Here is a 16,929-nt window from a genome sequence, read left to right as displayed (position 1 = left end):
CAGGCACAGGTCAGCTTGCTCCCAGCTCTCCCTTGCCTCCTTCCTCATTCCCCCCAGAAGATGATCGGAAAGTGACAAAAACGCAAAAGTCTCCTAATAACATAAAAATCTCTTTTAAGTAATTCATTCACTGTACATATTTATGCCTACTGAAAAAAAGAGACATAAACTGTCAAGTCAACAATCCTACAAATTAAGTATGTGACTGTTTTCCTAACACCTTCCTTTCTTATACTTCACCCCCTTTTATATAGGTGCAGAATTATTTGATTTTTGATCTAATCCATTAAGACAATCTTACCGAAATCAGTCCAAATGCTTTATATACTTGACTCACACCGAATTAACTGGACATGCCCTTAAAATTTGACAAAATGCTGCAGCATTCTTCAAATTGCTTAGCATTTTGTAAAACAAGCTACCACCCATCTTTACAGGATAGATGTGGATCTCCGTTGTCAAGCACTGGAGAAGAAAAGAGAAAACCCCAGGTTACCCAGCTAATGCTTCACTAGTTTTACCTCTCCTTCCTACATGCCTACGTATATCTCTTAACCCCCTTATCTTTAGTTGTATTAGCAAGTAATGCAAGAAGATTGCCTGCATTTCAAATGTTGTCCCTTATATAAGGTTTACTGTTTTGTTCTGGGGCTCATCATTGATAACTCATTAGAGATGAGTTCCAAGCCCAAAGGAGATCTGGTTTCTCTCTTCACAGCATCTTTTGCAGCCATGTTACAGAACATATCCCATGCTTTCCACATTCTCTTCAACATCCTGCAATTTCCACACAGAACATTAAGAAAACTCAGGAGTTTACTCACACCTTCCTGCTTGGTATCAAGCACACCAAGACCAAACAGCAGTTGTAAGAAATGTCTGCAGCATTACACAGACCTCTTTTTCAACAGGTTAGCAGGCTATGCCCAACACCCATGCTGCAGATAGGTAGAATGACTGCACCTGACAACATTTCATCTTTTTCATCCTCTTTAATCTCTCACTGCGTACGCCAGAGGCCTCCCTTCCCGTGAGCGATCTCTTCCACCTCTGGGCTGCAGGCTGGAACACACTATTCTCTGCTGCAGTATGACATAGACCAGCTACCTACATCTAGGCAATTATCTTCATTTCTACCACTTCCATGAATTTTAGTTGGATCTTTAGGGTGTTGTTTTTCATCTCTATTTCTTCATTTGCAGCATCCTGCAGTAGAACCTGCAAGTTAAAATTTGTCAAGTCCCGTGGTTCTAACCTCAAGCCACAACACTTGCTGACAAAGAGCCAGACTTAACATTTCAAGGTCTTCTTCAAAATTCAAAAATCTTCACAGTCAAACAGAAAGCCTTCTCGTTTCATCCACGGAAACGGAACTGACACCCTCGGCTATCTTTGGGCAACAGCACAGTATAACTTAAAATAAGAACAACCTCTCCCATTGATGTTTCCCACCATTCCTACAGTGTGGCAGTTCCACCCTCATAATCCACCCACCCAATGCTCTCTCTGCACAATACTTACATCTGAGCGCCGTTATATGTTTAAGGCCCAGTATTTTTTAACTGATCAAGTTTTCGGAAGTGCCTCGTGGATTTGATAAATTCAATGTGACACTGTAAGCGATTCCAGTTTCCAGAAAGTGCTGAGATTAGTCTTCTGAAATTTTTGGCAATGTTATTTGGATTTTTTATGTATATATATATTCTATCTAGAAGTAGGTACATGCTACACAGACAATTTTAACGGCATAGCTAGGTTCTCCTTATTTAATATTCATGTCACAGGAGTAAAAATCCAGCCAGGAATCAAACTGTGGCATCCTGTGCCAAAGACAACTTACCACTCAGCTGGTAAGTTGGCAATTCAATTTACAAACCTGCATTCCTGCATTTTAATCCTTTGTAGAAAGGTGGTAATATATGAGCAATATGAAAAGAACTGGATTCAGATCATTAGAGGTTCACAAACCAAACACACGAAGCTTTGGAGGCTGTCCAAAACAAAATCATGCCTAGGTGGTGATGTCCGTTCAATAAAAATCCAATGTCATAATTATCCTCTCACTTTTTCCCCAAAGAGCATTAGTGCTCAGAACTGCGCTGCTGTTCAGCCAATTATATTAATGCTGCAAGAAGACGGATAGGGCCAGCAGCCAATCACTGTGCCAGGTCACTGCCTGCTGACGGGTAATTTACAATTATCAAGCAATTAGCAAATGAAGTGAAAATTCAACACTCATCTCCACATAACACAGAATAATTCATTTTAAAATTAAAAATATGTTTTAATAAATTCATTTTGGCTACAGCCACACAGAGCAAAATAAAGCCTCCTTTTCACAATTTCTCCTCCTTTTATGACTGACAAAATGCTTTGCTGTCTAAATCTAGCAGCCAAATATATTGCTTAACATTTCTAAACTAAAAAAAAATCTCTTCCTTACAAGTATCCGTTTAACAACAGGAAAGAATAAAAATGAAGACGGTTGCTAATGGTACTATTCACCCAACTACTATATTTGAAACTGTTATTTATCTGCCTGATTAAAATCCTGTCCTGGTGGATGGGTAATAACAAGAATTAGCCAGGCACCTATCTGTCAGGGAATCCAAAATTTTCTTTTTCTTTTCTATATTCTACAATAAATGACATTAAAAAAGCTAATATGTTTTGTCAGTTGGACCAAACAAATGTTCTTTCCCATTAATGATCAAGCTGCTACTCTGTTGTGCTCACAACAAAGTACAGAGCTTCCACTGCCTACACTCACATGTCTAATTTAAAAATAAAATTAGTAAAATGTAACTTCTCGATAACCTTGGTTTATCCCTTCCCTCTAGAATATGACTGTATCTTCCTTAGTATATAGTATGAACACTGGAATTGACCTTCTTTAAAAGCGCAGGAAAAAGGCAGAAGAGGCCACTATCAACAGTGAAATCCACATAGATGAAAGGAGATTCTGAACATTTCTATGTCCTCTGATCTAACAAAAAATAAAATATCCTTACTTTAAGGAGCTCGTAAAGGGGAAAAAATGGAAAAGCTACAGGCTCCTACCAAAAGGAGGGAAAAAAAAAACCCCACCAACAAAAACCAGCCCCCACAAAAATCACAATAGCAAACAGCTGATACAAATACATAACACTTTTGTTTGCACTGGATAACCCCAGTTTTTCTGCACTGAGGTCAACTTTAGGTTTTCATCTTACATTTAAAAGTATCTAAGCCAGAGAGAATTTTAAAAAACAAAACTAAAATAGCCACCAAAAAATATACAAGGCTAAATGATGTCAGCTGGGGGGGGGGAAGAAAACCGATGGCATTTAACATACTTCTCTCTCCAAAAAGATATCAGCAACAAACTAAACTCCTTCCTGACTGCATAGGGTTTCAGAAAACATTCACACTGTCAACATAATATATTTACAGTCCTATAAAGCAGTCCTTGACCCTCCTTCTGCACAAGAAATACTTATTTCTGATTTTTTTTTTTTCTTCCACCCAGTGTATTACCGCAGCGTCAGAAGGGAAAAGGAGGAGAGGAGAGAAACCAAAGCAACACAGAAAAATCTTCCACAAACCTGTTGCTGTGGATACTGCATTCCTGCCATGGCTGCCGGGGCTCGGCCCTGCATTCCCACGGGATAGCGCTGGGGCCCGGGGGGGCCGTAGGACTGCCCAGGGTAGGGGCTGCTCTGCTGCGTCTGAGAGTGAGGGTTATTGCCCATGCCGTACAACTGAGGTCTCTTCATGACCATGGGATCCATTGGACTGCCCTGTTGTTAAATACAAACCAAGAAATGCTTTAAGGTATGGAAAGAAAACGGTCAGGATAGTCACGCTTACCGCAGGCAAACTATACGTGTGTTTTCTCAGTGCTTTACCCATCACATATTGACTTGACAAACAGTCACAGTACCATACTCTGGTTCTCATATTAATTAGATGAGGTTTTAAATGGCAAGTTTGGGACTTTCACTGCATTTAGGAAAAAAAAATATTTTACATCAAACTTAAGGTCATCTCTTACCTACAGAAAAAGCAGAAAAACTGCACAATAAATTCCAGCTTAAAACATAATTAAGTATACTGTTGTAAAGGATTAGCATCACTGACTTTAATGTCTAAACATAAACAAAATCATGTCTGTCAGGAAAGACACAAGTAGCGGACAAGCTGTTTAACCTTGAGAAAATATCTACTTTGAAAAAAAGGGAAAGTGAAAAGAAAAGAAAGTTTCCAAGAAAAGCAATGCATACAGAACGCAGTATTTCAGCGCTTTCATATTGCTATCGTGTGCACTAATAAGTTTCCAGATCAAAAGGCAAGTCATAACCCACACTTTACATGAAAGTTTATCTGCCTCCTTAATAGACCTCAGAAAACCCAAACTGCGATTGCTGATGGAGGGGGAGGGGAGGCAAGGGAGGGAAGTTTTATTTTTAGACTTTCTGGCAGCACTTACCAAGCACTGTAACAGTTTCAGGACAGGTGTCAACCATTGTGTGGTATTACTCTCATGTTTTATTACTGAGGACTAACTGAACCAGAAAAAATACCGTACTTTGTCAAGCACAGCACTGTATTGTTAATATGACATCCATTTTTTAATTCCTGAGAGTCAGTTATATTCACAGAAGAAAGGGGGGAGAAAAAGCTTTTAAAAAGCCTATCACAATCTTATCTTCATGAGACATATCCCCCACTCCCCCCTCCTCTTCCCAAGAAAAAAAACTATTAATTCAGCCAGCCAGCCCACCAGGAGCAGGATTCCTTTCCGCAGCACTTTTTGTAATGTTTTCCTACAGTGTACTGTTGACCAGTTTCATGGTAAAGCCCACTACATAACACGGCTTCTGCGAGTCCTTTCTGACTACTACATTCTGATGGAATAGTTGTTATGACAATAAATTACATTTTCCCCCTCCCATTCCTGTTTCTTCTCATTATTGCTGCTTGTACTACTAACGTACTGTGGGGTTTTTTTCCCCCATACACACAAAATATGTTCTCTCCAAAGTCAGTCACTTTTTACTCTTTCCTTCCTGCTAAAAAACTCAAAATCTCCCTTTCTTCAGTGGCTCTCCCCACCCTTACCAATACCCATTTGCCAGGGCTGTCACCCAAGCCAAATAAAGTATTCCAGACGTGGGCACGCTACACCTGACGAGGTGGAAATGATAACCTCCTCCTCACATGACACCTCCATTCACTTCAGAAGAGAACTGTCCTTTTTTGCCACCATAGCGAATTGCACATTCATTTCTAATTTTGGGTGAGTATTACTCAGCAATTTTTCCTTCATTATTTGGCCGCTCTGCGGCCAGCTTAGAAGATTCTATTTTTTTCACCACTAAATGTCCCTGGGTAATTTACTATTTATATTTCATACTTTTTAAAATCAATGGTTCCCCAACCACTTCAGGCCACCTGACCCATAACACCACTTTTTTTTTTTTTTTTTTTTTTTATTAAGGCCATCACGCATTCTCATCACACTTAACTAAAAACAACACAGAGACAAAAGTTTGGCAGATGAACTAGAGATTCCTTCTTACAGAGTCCCTGGGGAGAACTTGAATTTCCTCATAGAGACCAAGATACTTTTCCTATGTTTACTTCTGTGTTTTAATGTTCATTCTGTGCACCACCTGCCATACTCCTCAAATATAAATTCTTGTTCAAGGCAAGTCTTGAGTATCCTTCATGAGATACTCATGAAGCCCAACAGCACTGTTCATTGCCACTGTCTTCTGTTTCAGGGTATTATTTCCACATCTCAACTCCAATAACAACATTTACTCAGATTCAATTTTAATTATTTTGAGCGTAGTATTTTCTGTTCCACATCCAATACTTAAATATAAACAATGCAGATAGCTACACAGCTAAAACAATCTGACACTTTCCATTATTAGGACTACTTTCAGGTGCATATAAACTTTGCCAAACTTCAAGCATTTAGGCTGAAATTTTCCAGGCCATATGTATGCCTGAGGCTGAAATTCTCTGGAAAATTCAGCAGAAACAATTCAGCTATGTCTTAGAATGAGGTCACAGAAAAATACATCGTTTATGTTCTTACATAAAACACTTAAAAATACCTCTTGAATACCCTGCTTTGGGGCACAGAATTTTAATTTGCCAGGGTGACATTGGGCGTTTGGGAAAGGTGAGGTGTGCACCCCTGTCGAGACACAGCACCTGAATGTCACCAGACCGTGTGGAACACGGGAGGAAGAAACGGGAGCACAAGAGCGGCACAGTGACACTTCATCAGAGGAGTTACAAGGTGTACAGAGACAGCTTCGAATCCGCTGCACACAGAAAGAGGGACAATGGGTTAAAAAAAGCAGCAGAGACATAAGTGAGGCAGGAAGAGTTGAAGGGAAGAAGAGGAAACAAGGTCAGGAGGTGACGTGGATACAAGCCAAAGAGTCTCTTGTCCTCTGGACTAGTGACCTCCAAAAGCAGTGGAGGTTTTTTTGTGTGCACATTAGCCCTGTGAGCCACACTGCCACTTCATCCTTCCTTCCCTGTTTCTCACCAGCCTGCTGTCCCTTCACTTTTCCTTGTCCTCTCCAGGTGAGCTGCTCCTCTTTCCCTCAGGTGACATCCCTCCACTTCAGAAAGGTGGAGGGATAAAGAACCCGTGACATTGCTGTAACTCCAGTCACCAGGGCCTGTGGGTGACCCACATAACACTGGTCACTGGGTCTGGGTAACAAGGGACCTGGGCATACTCAGAATCTACCATGGGCACGGCAAGTCAGGCACCATGATCAAGGGCTGAAGTTACTGAATACAAGCGAGTGGTAAACACCCCCAGGCACACCACTGGGACAACCCAGGGAGAGCCACCTTAGCTGTCAGTGCTGCCTATTCCCTCCTCCCTCCAAGGTCTTGGGGAAAGAACTAACAGCAGAGTCCTCTGATCACCTTTAGGGGTGGAGAAGACAGAGCCAGTGAGGAAACACATCTCATCCCATACGCTGGCCAGTCCATGTAGAGGGTGGCAACTCACCACTGCTATTTCCGACTCCCTTCAGATTAGATCCCAACCCCCTGTACGGTGCGGCTAAAGGTGAAGACACCGATCAGTGACTCAGTGGCTGTCAACACACTACTGCAAGGCAAAGCAAAACCAAACAGCTAGCTCTTCCACCAGTTTAAGAGACATTAGCACTGCAGAAGTTACAAGCTTTGGAACTAGGTTTGCCCTTGCAACATTAAGCACCTCTCCTTCACAGATATAACTGTATCAGTCTTTAAACACACCATCACACTTCTGTCCTCACAGGCAGCGGGTGGGCCTGCTCCAGGACAACTCAACGGCAGCACAGTGCAGGGGCTGTTGTGCGCGACAGGACCAAATGCTTCACGTACCATATGGTAGCGAATGAAGCAGAAGATGGTCTTACCATTGAGGTAGCTGGCATGCTGCTCAGGCAGAACTGGAGTCCAGCCCTGCCTCTGCCACAGTTTTTCACTAAAACAAAAAATTTTCAAAATTTGCCAGTTTAATGCATCCCTCATTTCCTAACTTGAAATCATGGGATTTAAATTGCAGGAAATGCTGCGTATCTACATCTGCAACTACTTTCCAATTTGGTGAGAGATGTGTTTTGAAAAGGTTTTCAGAAGCTGTATGTTTCAGAATATTTAACCTACAGCTATCATAAACAGGCCACTCATGCTTCCTACGACAATGCCTCAGTTTCCCATCTGTAAAAATAATTTAAAAAAAAAAATCACCATCTCTTCACCAGAGAGGTGATTCTAGAATTTAATATGGCTGTGATCAATACCATCAAAAACTCCAACAAAAGAACAAATTTTGTTTTCAGAAGAGCGTGTGGTAAGAAAGACCTGGAGCCATGGACTTCACAGAAAGAAAAGAGAGCTGCTCATCAAGTACTGTGTCCTGTACAGTGGAGGTGAAAATGTAATTACAACTTTTTCCAACTTTAACGCATGTAGTTTTTAGCTTTAGCACTCTTTTAAACTTTAATTTTTACAGCAAGAGTTTTCTTTCATCCATGGCATTTCAAAAAGTTGTTTAGAAGGAGCTAGTTGAGAAATATGTATTATAATCTTATCTGAAGGTTTCTTTAGCATCTGTTATATTCAAATATTTTATTTAACATTGGTTACAACAGTTTTCAAAGACAAGTTTTGGGTGGCAGTATGATTATGACAAGTATCAACCACTTCATGTTGTAGGGATCAAGAACCAACCCCTCCACACCTGCTTTTCAACGAGTATGGAAAACTACAGCATTGCTGTAACCGCATCACATTCTAAAACCCAGTGGGCATGTATGACCATGAGTGGATGACGTGTGTATTTTCACATCTTCCATGCCTTTAATTAATTCTATCACATGCTGTAATGAAAAGTCTTAATTACTTTTGAAATTTTATTTTAGTGTCATTGCAGTCATCAATATCCATTTGTTTCCTTTCCCTTCCTTTACAGAAGGGTCCTGTTTTTCTCTAGTGCTATTTTACTCCCAATATACACATTACCTTTTACCAATTTAGCTAGTGTTTGCTTATGCTATTTTTTACTGCCATATTCTGCCAGGCAAGCCTGAATGGATTCTGCTTTTTCTTCCGATTCTGCACCTCCTCTTCAACTTGCCACATTTCATTTAAACTTTGCATAGATCTGCAGTTCCTCAAAATACCTCAGTCTTGGTTCCTTGCTTCAGTCCACAGTAATGTTATAATTTATAACCCGTTTATTATAGTGCCTATCTTGTGTCAGTATCAGATTCATTTGCACATGTACTATCAAGCTTTATAAGAACAGAGCATTTCATAAGAATCCTTGCCTATTATGTGACTTGTGAGCATATTAAAACACCCAACGGAGGGTTTGCTAATGATTTCTATAGGGCCAAGGTTTCATTCCCAGTCTTCAGATTGACACTCCAACCACTAAGGTAGAAGACAGAAAAGCCTACGCTGCCTACAAATATTGACAACCCTCTTCTGTTACCTGTTCCTTTTTTCAATATTTTGTGTAACAGAATACTTAAACGTGGCATTCTTGCTATAAGCAGAAGTGGAAAAATTAATATGCTACACCCACTTGTAAAGTCAGTATCACCACCATTTCTGCTCTTCTCCTAGCTAAAACAATCAAATAAATCCCCTCACTCTGAAGTACCTGGAGATTCAACTTTACCTTTTATAAAGCAAGAGAAAAAAACACTACCATTTTCTCCCATCATTTAACCAGTGTTTTCCTAGATAGCTCATCTTCGCTCAGATCCGAGACAAGGGTGCACACTGGAATAACTTGGGTCAGCTGCATCAGCTCTGCCTTTTAGGACAATACTGATAATATGTATGCATTATATATATATACACACACACATACACTAAGTTATCAATGGCTGTTTCACTTTTACCACGAAAATCTTTACTTGAAAAATATTTATGAACATCAACAACACTGGTCACAGTCCCAAAATATAATTTATCTATTTAAAGATGCCACAAAGAACTCCACCACTGAAGTCTCAAGGCAGGGAGGAGTGGGAGACCCTTTACAAAGGTCACGGTGGGATTCAGATGAGAAGGTAGAGCTCTTACACAAGGCAGACAGAGCAATTCACCATAGAACAAGACTATTCACACAAGATGTAACTACTTTTCAAGTGAAAGTGTGGGGTTTTGTTTCTTTAAACAAAAAAAATTGAAAGCGGCACTGGTTTGGCTGAGAACAGCAAATGCTGCATTTTAAAGGGACTATAAGCCACAGCGCATCCCAACAACGCATGCTACATCATTTGCGCCTTTAACAAAACAACACAAACTCAACACCCTCAAGCACGCTTGCCCTCAAAACTCCTAGAGCTACTGAATACAGTAACTCTTTGTTTATTCATTGATCTGCAGTCAAAGCTTCTGTCTCTGTATTAAAAAAAAAAAAGCCTCTTTATTAATACCAAAGCCTTGAAATCTTATAATAAAGACAGCTGACAATCAGTTACTGACATTCCAAGAAAGATGGGCATGGAGCTCTCCGCTCTAGGTCAGCCACCAAGTTACAAAATTATCACTAGAGATAATCACAAGTATTCACTATAATACAATGACACAGCTGGCATGAGGGCGCAACTGGTGAAAAGATAATCCATTCCTAGATAATGCCATCATTTGTATGAACATGTACGAGGACTCCTCAGCCAACGTTTTTACACGACAAAAGCATGAGTATCAAAACACAACTCGTTATGTGTGTTTTAAATGTCTATTTAAAGAAAGATGCAAACAACTGTTAAAAAGGTATTAATGTATAGCATTAAGTTCTGACTTACATTAACATTAAAATCTGAGAAGTAACTGGCAAACATGCTTCCTATTTTTTCTTTAAATAGGGAGTCTGCTGTCTGCACTTTACTAAAATTCAAAGTTAGTTGCACAAACACAAGGAATAAGAATAAGCACAAACAAAGAGCCAAGTTCAACATAAGCCTATGACAAAGGAAAATCCAGTGAATGAAGAAGCATACACCAGCAGAGATTTAACAAAAATCGCAATTTTCCATGTCTTAAGGGCTCTGCATACTGTCTGATTTCAGCTGCAGGGAGACATCAGAAAGATAATTTCCCCACTCAGAACAGAAAGTAATTAAAAAGAGGAAAGAGAGACTATCAAAGCTATGCCCCACCAAAAATCAGCTACTACTCCAGCAGAACATTTACAAATAATCATACAGGCAAGCATCTCTGCAGGTTGGAGAAGGATGTATGTATGACTGTCTTCCAGTATTCTTCGGGGTCCTCTTTAACACAGCCTGAAAACTGGAAGGTCAACGAGTCAGCCATTCTCTAGTTATTCTTTTGTAGATAGAAAAATCTAAATGACTACTGAAAGAACAAATCACAACAAACATAGCAAATAAACCTGTTTTTAATGAAGTATACACAAATAACCTCTTCCCTTACCACTAGAAGTGCATGCAAAGGTTAAGAAAACATCAAAAAGCAATTATATACATTTATCACACCTGATGGCCAAAACAATCTTGTTTCTGACAAGTTCAGGTGGCTACATACAGCTCACAACTGCTGCCCTTCAAGTTGCCTTTGTCACTGACAACACTGACATACAGGTAAATACCCTGATTGCTCTGAAGTCAACTGAAGGTTTGTCATCTGTCCTCATCACACTTGACCACTTAGCCTTCTTCTGTAAGCCACGTTCCTAATTCCAAACTTCTTCCAGGAGTACTATTATTATTATTATTATATTCCTGTCTTTGTATTTGTTTTCTCCAACTTGGATGCTCCAAACAGAGGGCACCACCTTTTTTTAGGCATGCAGAAGCTCTACTCTCCTAGCAAAAGTTAACAGAAATTTCTAGTGCAGCAGAAGTTTGGGGTTCTTCCAGATGTCTTCGAGCAAACCTATCTGCAACTATACAACACGTCACTGATGCCAGCTTGTCACTTTTCCCACTTGTTGCCAGATCATGACCATGCTTTAGCTACCTCCACCCACAGACTAGCACCTGAACTTTAAACTCTCTGTGTAGGGTGGTTTTGTACCAATGCAACAGCTTTGGCACTGGAGTCTTGGAGGCATGGGCACAGTTCTCAGTCTGGCATTTCTGCTACCAAAATAGTAACCCACAGCAGAGGAGCAAAGCAGATATTGAGGGAAAAATAGTATCTTAGAAGTTCTGAGACTAGATTCACCAGAGGATGTCTGACAATCCTAAGGCCTCCTCAAGCAGCCAACACTACAGCTCAACATGGAAAAGAAAATCCATTCATAAACCCAGAAAACTGTAAGTTAAAAAAAGAAAAGCCCCACCCAGAATACTAGTTACTTCTATTTTGTCTGGCAATGAGGTTCTCAGCTTCCTAGACAAGTAAACACCTTCACTCACTGTGCATGGCTGCCATCTGGAACTCAAAAAAAAAAAAAATTCTCTTGCCTACTCTTGTACTGCTCTTACACAAACACAGGGTTAGATGGACAGAAAAGGATGTACTAAAAATAGTGTCCATCAGGCACGGAGCAGAGAGCAGCCCTGAATGGAACAAGGGGAGCTCTGCAGGAAGGCTCCCTGCAGAAGTACTGGAGTAGGAGGGGAAAACGCAGGAAGTCCTAAAAACTAGTAAGTGACAGAGGGCAGGTGGGGTGGAATAAACGAAAGAAATCCCACATGTACTTCAAATTTTAAAGAAAAATCTTCCTAAGCCTAATAAATACTCAAGTAGATCTGAATACACTTTCTCAGTTACTGGGCTTTATTAACAAAAATAAAAACTAAAAGTTAGATGTATTCAATTGCTGGAGAGAGAGCACTAACTGAGAAAGTGACATTATGGACACTGGGAGGAAAAGTGTACCCACAAAAAGGTATAACCAATCACATCTAGGTCACAAGCCAGAAGTACATACAGTTAGCTGCAGATTTTTTCCACTCCAAGCGTTATATATAGTTCTATATTAACACACACACACAAAAAGGTATGCTGGTCATATATCCTCAGCATTTATGGCAAATTATTAATCAAGTCCCACCTGAAACAATTTGTTAAATTGATTTTAATCACTGGGCCTCTCATGTGAAGCTTTGTATAATCAGCATTTCATTTACAAAATTAATTGCCTGATTGATTCTCAAGAGGCAGTAGCTGTCATTACACTGCTGTCATAACTTTTGAGTAGGGGTGTCACAACACTGGATTCTGACAGTATGAAGAGCACTGCTATTTAAAAATTGAGGGCGGGGAGGTAGGGGGGAAACAAATACAGTGATTTCATAAAATTGCTCTTTAGCCCGATAGAATGTTAAAACCATTTCCCAGCCGTTTCAGCCAGCCTCCCCGTTTTCCATTCATTGAATAATGCACTACTCAGCTATTCAGTCTCTTTTCTTAGAGGCAGGTTCATTTAATTCAATTTTATCATAGTTGTGGTTGCATAAAATGAGTTTGTTGTTGAATATACAAAAGATTTAATCACAGGCCGCTCTTAAGGTTATTTGTAGAGCAGACTTTGACTTTCAAACATGTAGAAGATTTTTCCCACATCCACAACCTTCTGGAAAGCTATTTTCAACTAGATTTTTTTTTGTTTTAAACAGAGCAAAGCAAACCATAACATTACAGAACTTATCTAGGAGCTCCTATAGAAAGCTTTTTTTCTCCCCCAGTATTTTAAGCTATGTATAAGCCTCAAAACCCCTGCCAGAGTCAGAAGCAAAGCTCCAATAGCTGCTGTAGTTACTTCTATACCCCACTGCTACTACATTCTTGGAAAAGACCAGTACTCCAGAGAGGCGGTGCAGGCCAGCGGTTAGGGCACTGAGTCATAAGACAGGGCTTCTATTCCTGGCTCAGCAGCTGACCTGCTATGCAAACACAAGCACAACACTTCACCTTTCTGTGACTGGGTTTTCACTCTCATAATAACAAGTATTATATGCGCTCTTAGCAAGGAACAAGACATGAAGACTTTGGGGAGACTGATGTCAGTTATCAACAAGAAAAAGGACTAGGTGTCAGAAACGAGTAGGCTAAGGGAGGGCAAAAAAAACTCTGGAAGGTTTTAAAAAGGGGAAATTGCATTGCAGGCTGTAACGAGGTACCCTTAAACTTTCAGAAACATACCTTCAAAAGGAAAAAGGTGTCTGGGAACATTTTTTTTTTTAATTAAAAAAATGAACACTTTAAGTTTCTGCTAGATCGCTTGGAACAGTATTAATGCCTTTGAGAAAATGACCTATTTCTAAGTTAAGTCCAAAAATAAGCCACTCAGCTTCTCAAATTCAACCTTATGCACTAGAGTTCATCAAGTACTCCTGAAAGAAACGTATTTAAAATTTCTAGGCCATGCTCTGAGATTACATTACAAAAAAAGCAAATTTCTGAAGAACTGTCATTTAAGTTGTACCTACTGCTGGCATTTGTAATGGACCTCATCAGAACACAATTCCACCATAAAACAGAGTTCAGATAACACTAGAATCTAGTGGATACCTCTGGAAAACACAGTGCCTCTTCCCTTCCCATCCCTCAGCTTTTACTCTCATCCCTCACTGCTGTCAAAGACTATCTTCTACTCCTTTCTGCAAAGTGCTCTGCCACTCTTCCAGGTACACAGTGTAAGTTGTTTTGGTATGAAGACTCTAATACAATTTTCTTCTCTTTTTGTAGGTCCCTGTGTTCATAATGAATAAAATCAGGAAAAAGAACAACCAAACCCCACTTATAAAATACATAGGATACAGGCGTAAAAGGATAACGGAATGGAAAACCACCACACAAAAGCAGTTAGTTGCTTAGGCATAATATGAGATTGCAACTAAGGGAAGTTCAGAAAGTTCTGGCCACACTGAGAAATGGTTGCCAAAGAGTTTTAAGAGTTACACTCCTCTACCACACCAGGAAGAAAAGCAGCTCTGAACAAGAAGAAAAATCAGTCACCCTACTCACACTAAGTGGTAGAAGACTGGGATGTTAAAAAGTGTAAAGCGCTGACTTTCTGTATTTGTTGGTTTCTAGCCTCATAGCACATAGCTTACTTGTTAATCCAGCATTTTCTCTTTACAGCCCTCCTATGTTTTTTTTTAATTAGGTAAGAAACGGTCTTAATTAAATAAGAAAACAGGGAAAAGCCCCTAGCTAGAGCCAATATATGCAAAATTCCTAAAGGATATATTTAGGATCAGGGTAACTGGAAGGCAAACTCAGCTCTGTAACAGAAGCCCTGTCACTTCTTCAACTGCCAAGAAACTCCTTCTCTTACAATGTTTTCTACATTAAAACTGTTTCCTGTAGAGGCTGAAAAAACCTGGTTGTAAATAGCGCAAAATATTAATAGTTACCTGGTAACTAACCAGCTCATCCTTTTTTACCATCGTTCCATAAAGTCTCCGTATCATTTTGGTTGAACATCCTAAAAATCCTGCCCCAGTTAGAGAGGTACCAGCAACGTCAGCTCAGTCCAAGGGTCTGCTAGATACAGATAACTAATCTGAGGCTAGACACTCATGGAGCTGGAGCAACAGAATTCTGGTGAGCACCTGCCTGTGATTGTTTTGCATTTATGAAGATCTTCCTCACCAACACACAGTGTCAGGAGCATGGAACTAACGTCCTGGGAAGGTGCAAAACAAAAAAAAAATTCACCAGCAGCAGGTGATTTAAAGCATTAGAAAATAAGCTTTTTTCAGCAGTTAAAATAAAAATTAAAATCAATTACCAGAACAAACTACAGTTTATGAGTGGAAATTTTAATTATTGATTGGAAAAAATTAATAGTTACATAATAAATTAGAAGAACCAGTAGACTGAAGGTCAAAGCCGTTGTATTACTTGAGAGAACAATGTGATTGGAAACCATGAATTCACACACATGCTTACATTCACACCAGCTCTTTTGTATAATGTAACTGATTCCCAAGTATCATTTTAAAATTCTGATTAGGTCTTACAAAAATCTTGTTTATTAAATTGCTTTCTTTAGGCATGCATAGCTGCTAATTTGTTTCCAACTAAATCATGTATCATCTGAAAAAGATTACATTGCAACAGCCAAAACAACACTCCTGGGATTATGCTTCATCTGGATTTTAAAATTAAAAGGACAAATATTACAGGAGTTGTAAATTTCCCTTTAAAGGTGGTGGTGGCGGTGAGAACACCATGCAACAGGGTAATTCCTGAACTACCACTGTACTTAGCATGTAGCAGCCATATTAAGAGACACACAGCAGTTCAAAACCTCAAAGTATTAAGGGATCTGTTCAGCTTTCAACTTTTAATTTCTACAGTAAAAAAAAATAAATTGTTGTTTAGATCCACCTACATATATTTATACAAACTTATTTTGTAAGCAAAATAAGTAATGGTAGCAGAAAAATTAAAAGCTCTTCCGACTTGAAGATTTTATCACCTCTAACACCCATAGGTTTTAAACAAACTTAAAATTTGCTGAGATATGGGGGTGACTCCCAAAGAACTCCACAGACCAGACCTCCAAAAACATATCTGGATATTAATACAAAGTTCCCTATGGCTTAGTCAAGAAAAAATTCTGACCTGTGTTTAAAACCAGGTCAAATCCTGATTTAAACCTAGTGCCTTCACCTACTTCTCACTCAAAACGGGCCAAAGTTCCTAAGTCTTCACTGCTCTTTTTGCAATCGCTATAAAAGGGACAAATTCTTCCACAGACACTGGCAGACCACGGAACATCCTAGCGCATCTCAGCACAATGCATACAACGCGTGCACCTGGGTGAGTGCAGAAATAGGGAAGTACGATTAATAATGGGTATGAACACCTCTGCAACAAATTCTCCTGGACGTTCAGAATTATGCAGGGTTTTAGTATAGCTACCATCCAGAACTTTCAATTTCTATACAAAGGCGGCATGTGTTTTCAACATATGATCATAATTTTCTTTTAATATCACACCATTTAAAACTAAATTAAAAATCAACATGAGAGATACCTGGTCTAAGAAATACAAAAGCAAGACAGCTGATCCACTTCTTCAGTATTACTCATCCAAAAAACAACATTTAACAGGAAACCTGACTATGCCATACTCATAGAATTTTCTCCCCTCTCCCACAGCAGAATCCATTATTTTCAAATTCTGTCTGCCTGAAAACCCTTGGCTTCTTTCCGCTTCTATGCCCACCTCTTATTTCCCAGCCCTTAAAAGAGCCCACATAAGCCATCATGTGAAAACACCAACATAGCTATCCTAAAAGCACTTCAAAGGAACTCCTTTATTTGTTAAGAGAGGATATTCAGGATCAATGAGCCCCCTCTGGGCACAACCCAAAACACAGTATTCCCGATTTCCTAAAATTACCAAATCTAGAACAGAATTAAAATTAACATCAGATTAAATGGGAAGAGAGAGAGAAGGAAGTAGCTGCC

General features: G+C 39.6%; 1 protein-coding gene across 14 annotated transcripts in view; it reads right to left on the bottom strand.

Moving 5' to 3' along the window:
• The window catches only part of ARID1B (AT-rich interaction domain 1B), a 335,886-nt gene that overhangs the window by 298,946 nt on the left and 20,011 nt on the right, over positions 1-16,929 (bottom strand). For all 14 annotated transcript variants that reach the window (XM_056344131.1, XM_056344137.1, XM_056344139.1 and 11 more), the window contains exon 2: positions 3,585-3,779. In XM_056344131.1, the coding sequence (XP_056200106.1) occupies positions 3,585-3,779 (195 nt within the window). The remainder of the gene's footprint in view (positions 1-3,584; positions 3,780-16,929) is intronic.

The sequence above is a fragment of the Falco biarmicus genome, chromosome 6, assembly GCF_023638135.1.
Source record: "Falco biarmicus isolate bFalBia1 chromosome 6, bFalBia1.pri, whole genome shotgun sequence".
Taxonomy (NCBI): domain Eukaryota; kingdom Metazoa; phylum Chordata; class Aves; order Falconiformes; family Falconidae; genus Falco; species Falco biarmicus.
Note: the sequence above shows the minus strand (reverse complement) of the source record. Positions and strands in the feature narration are given on the sequence as shown.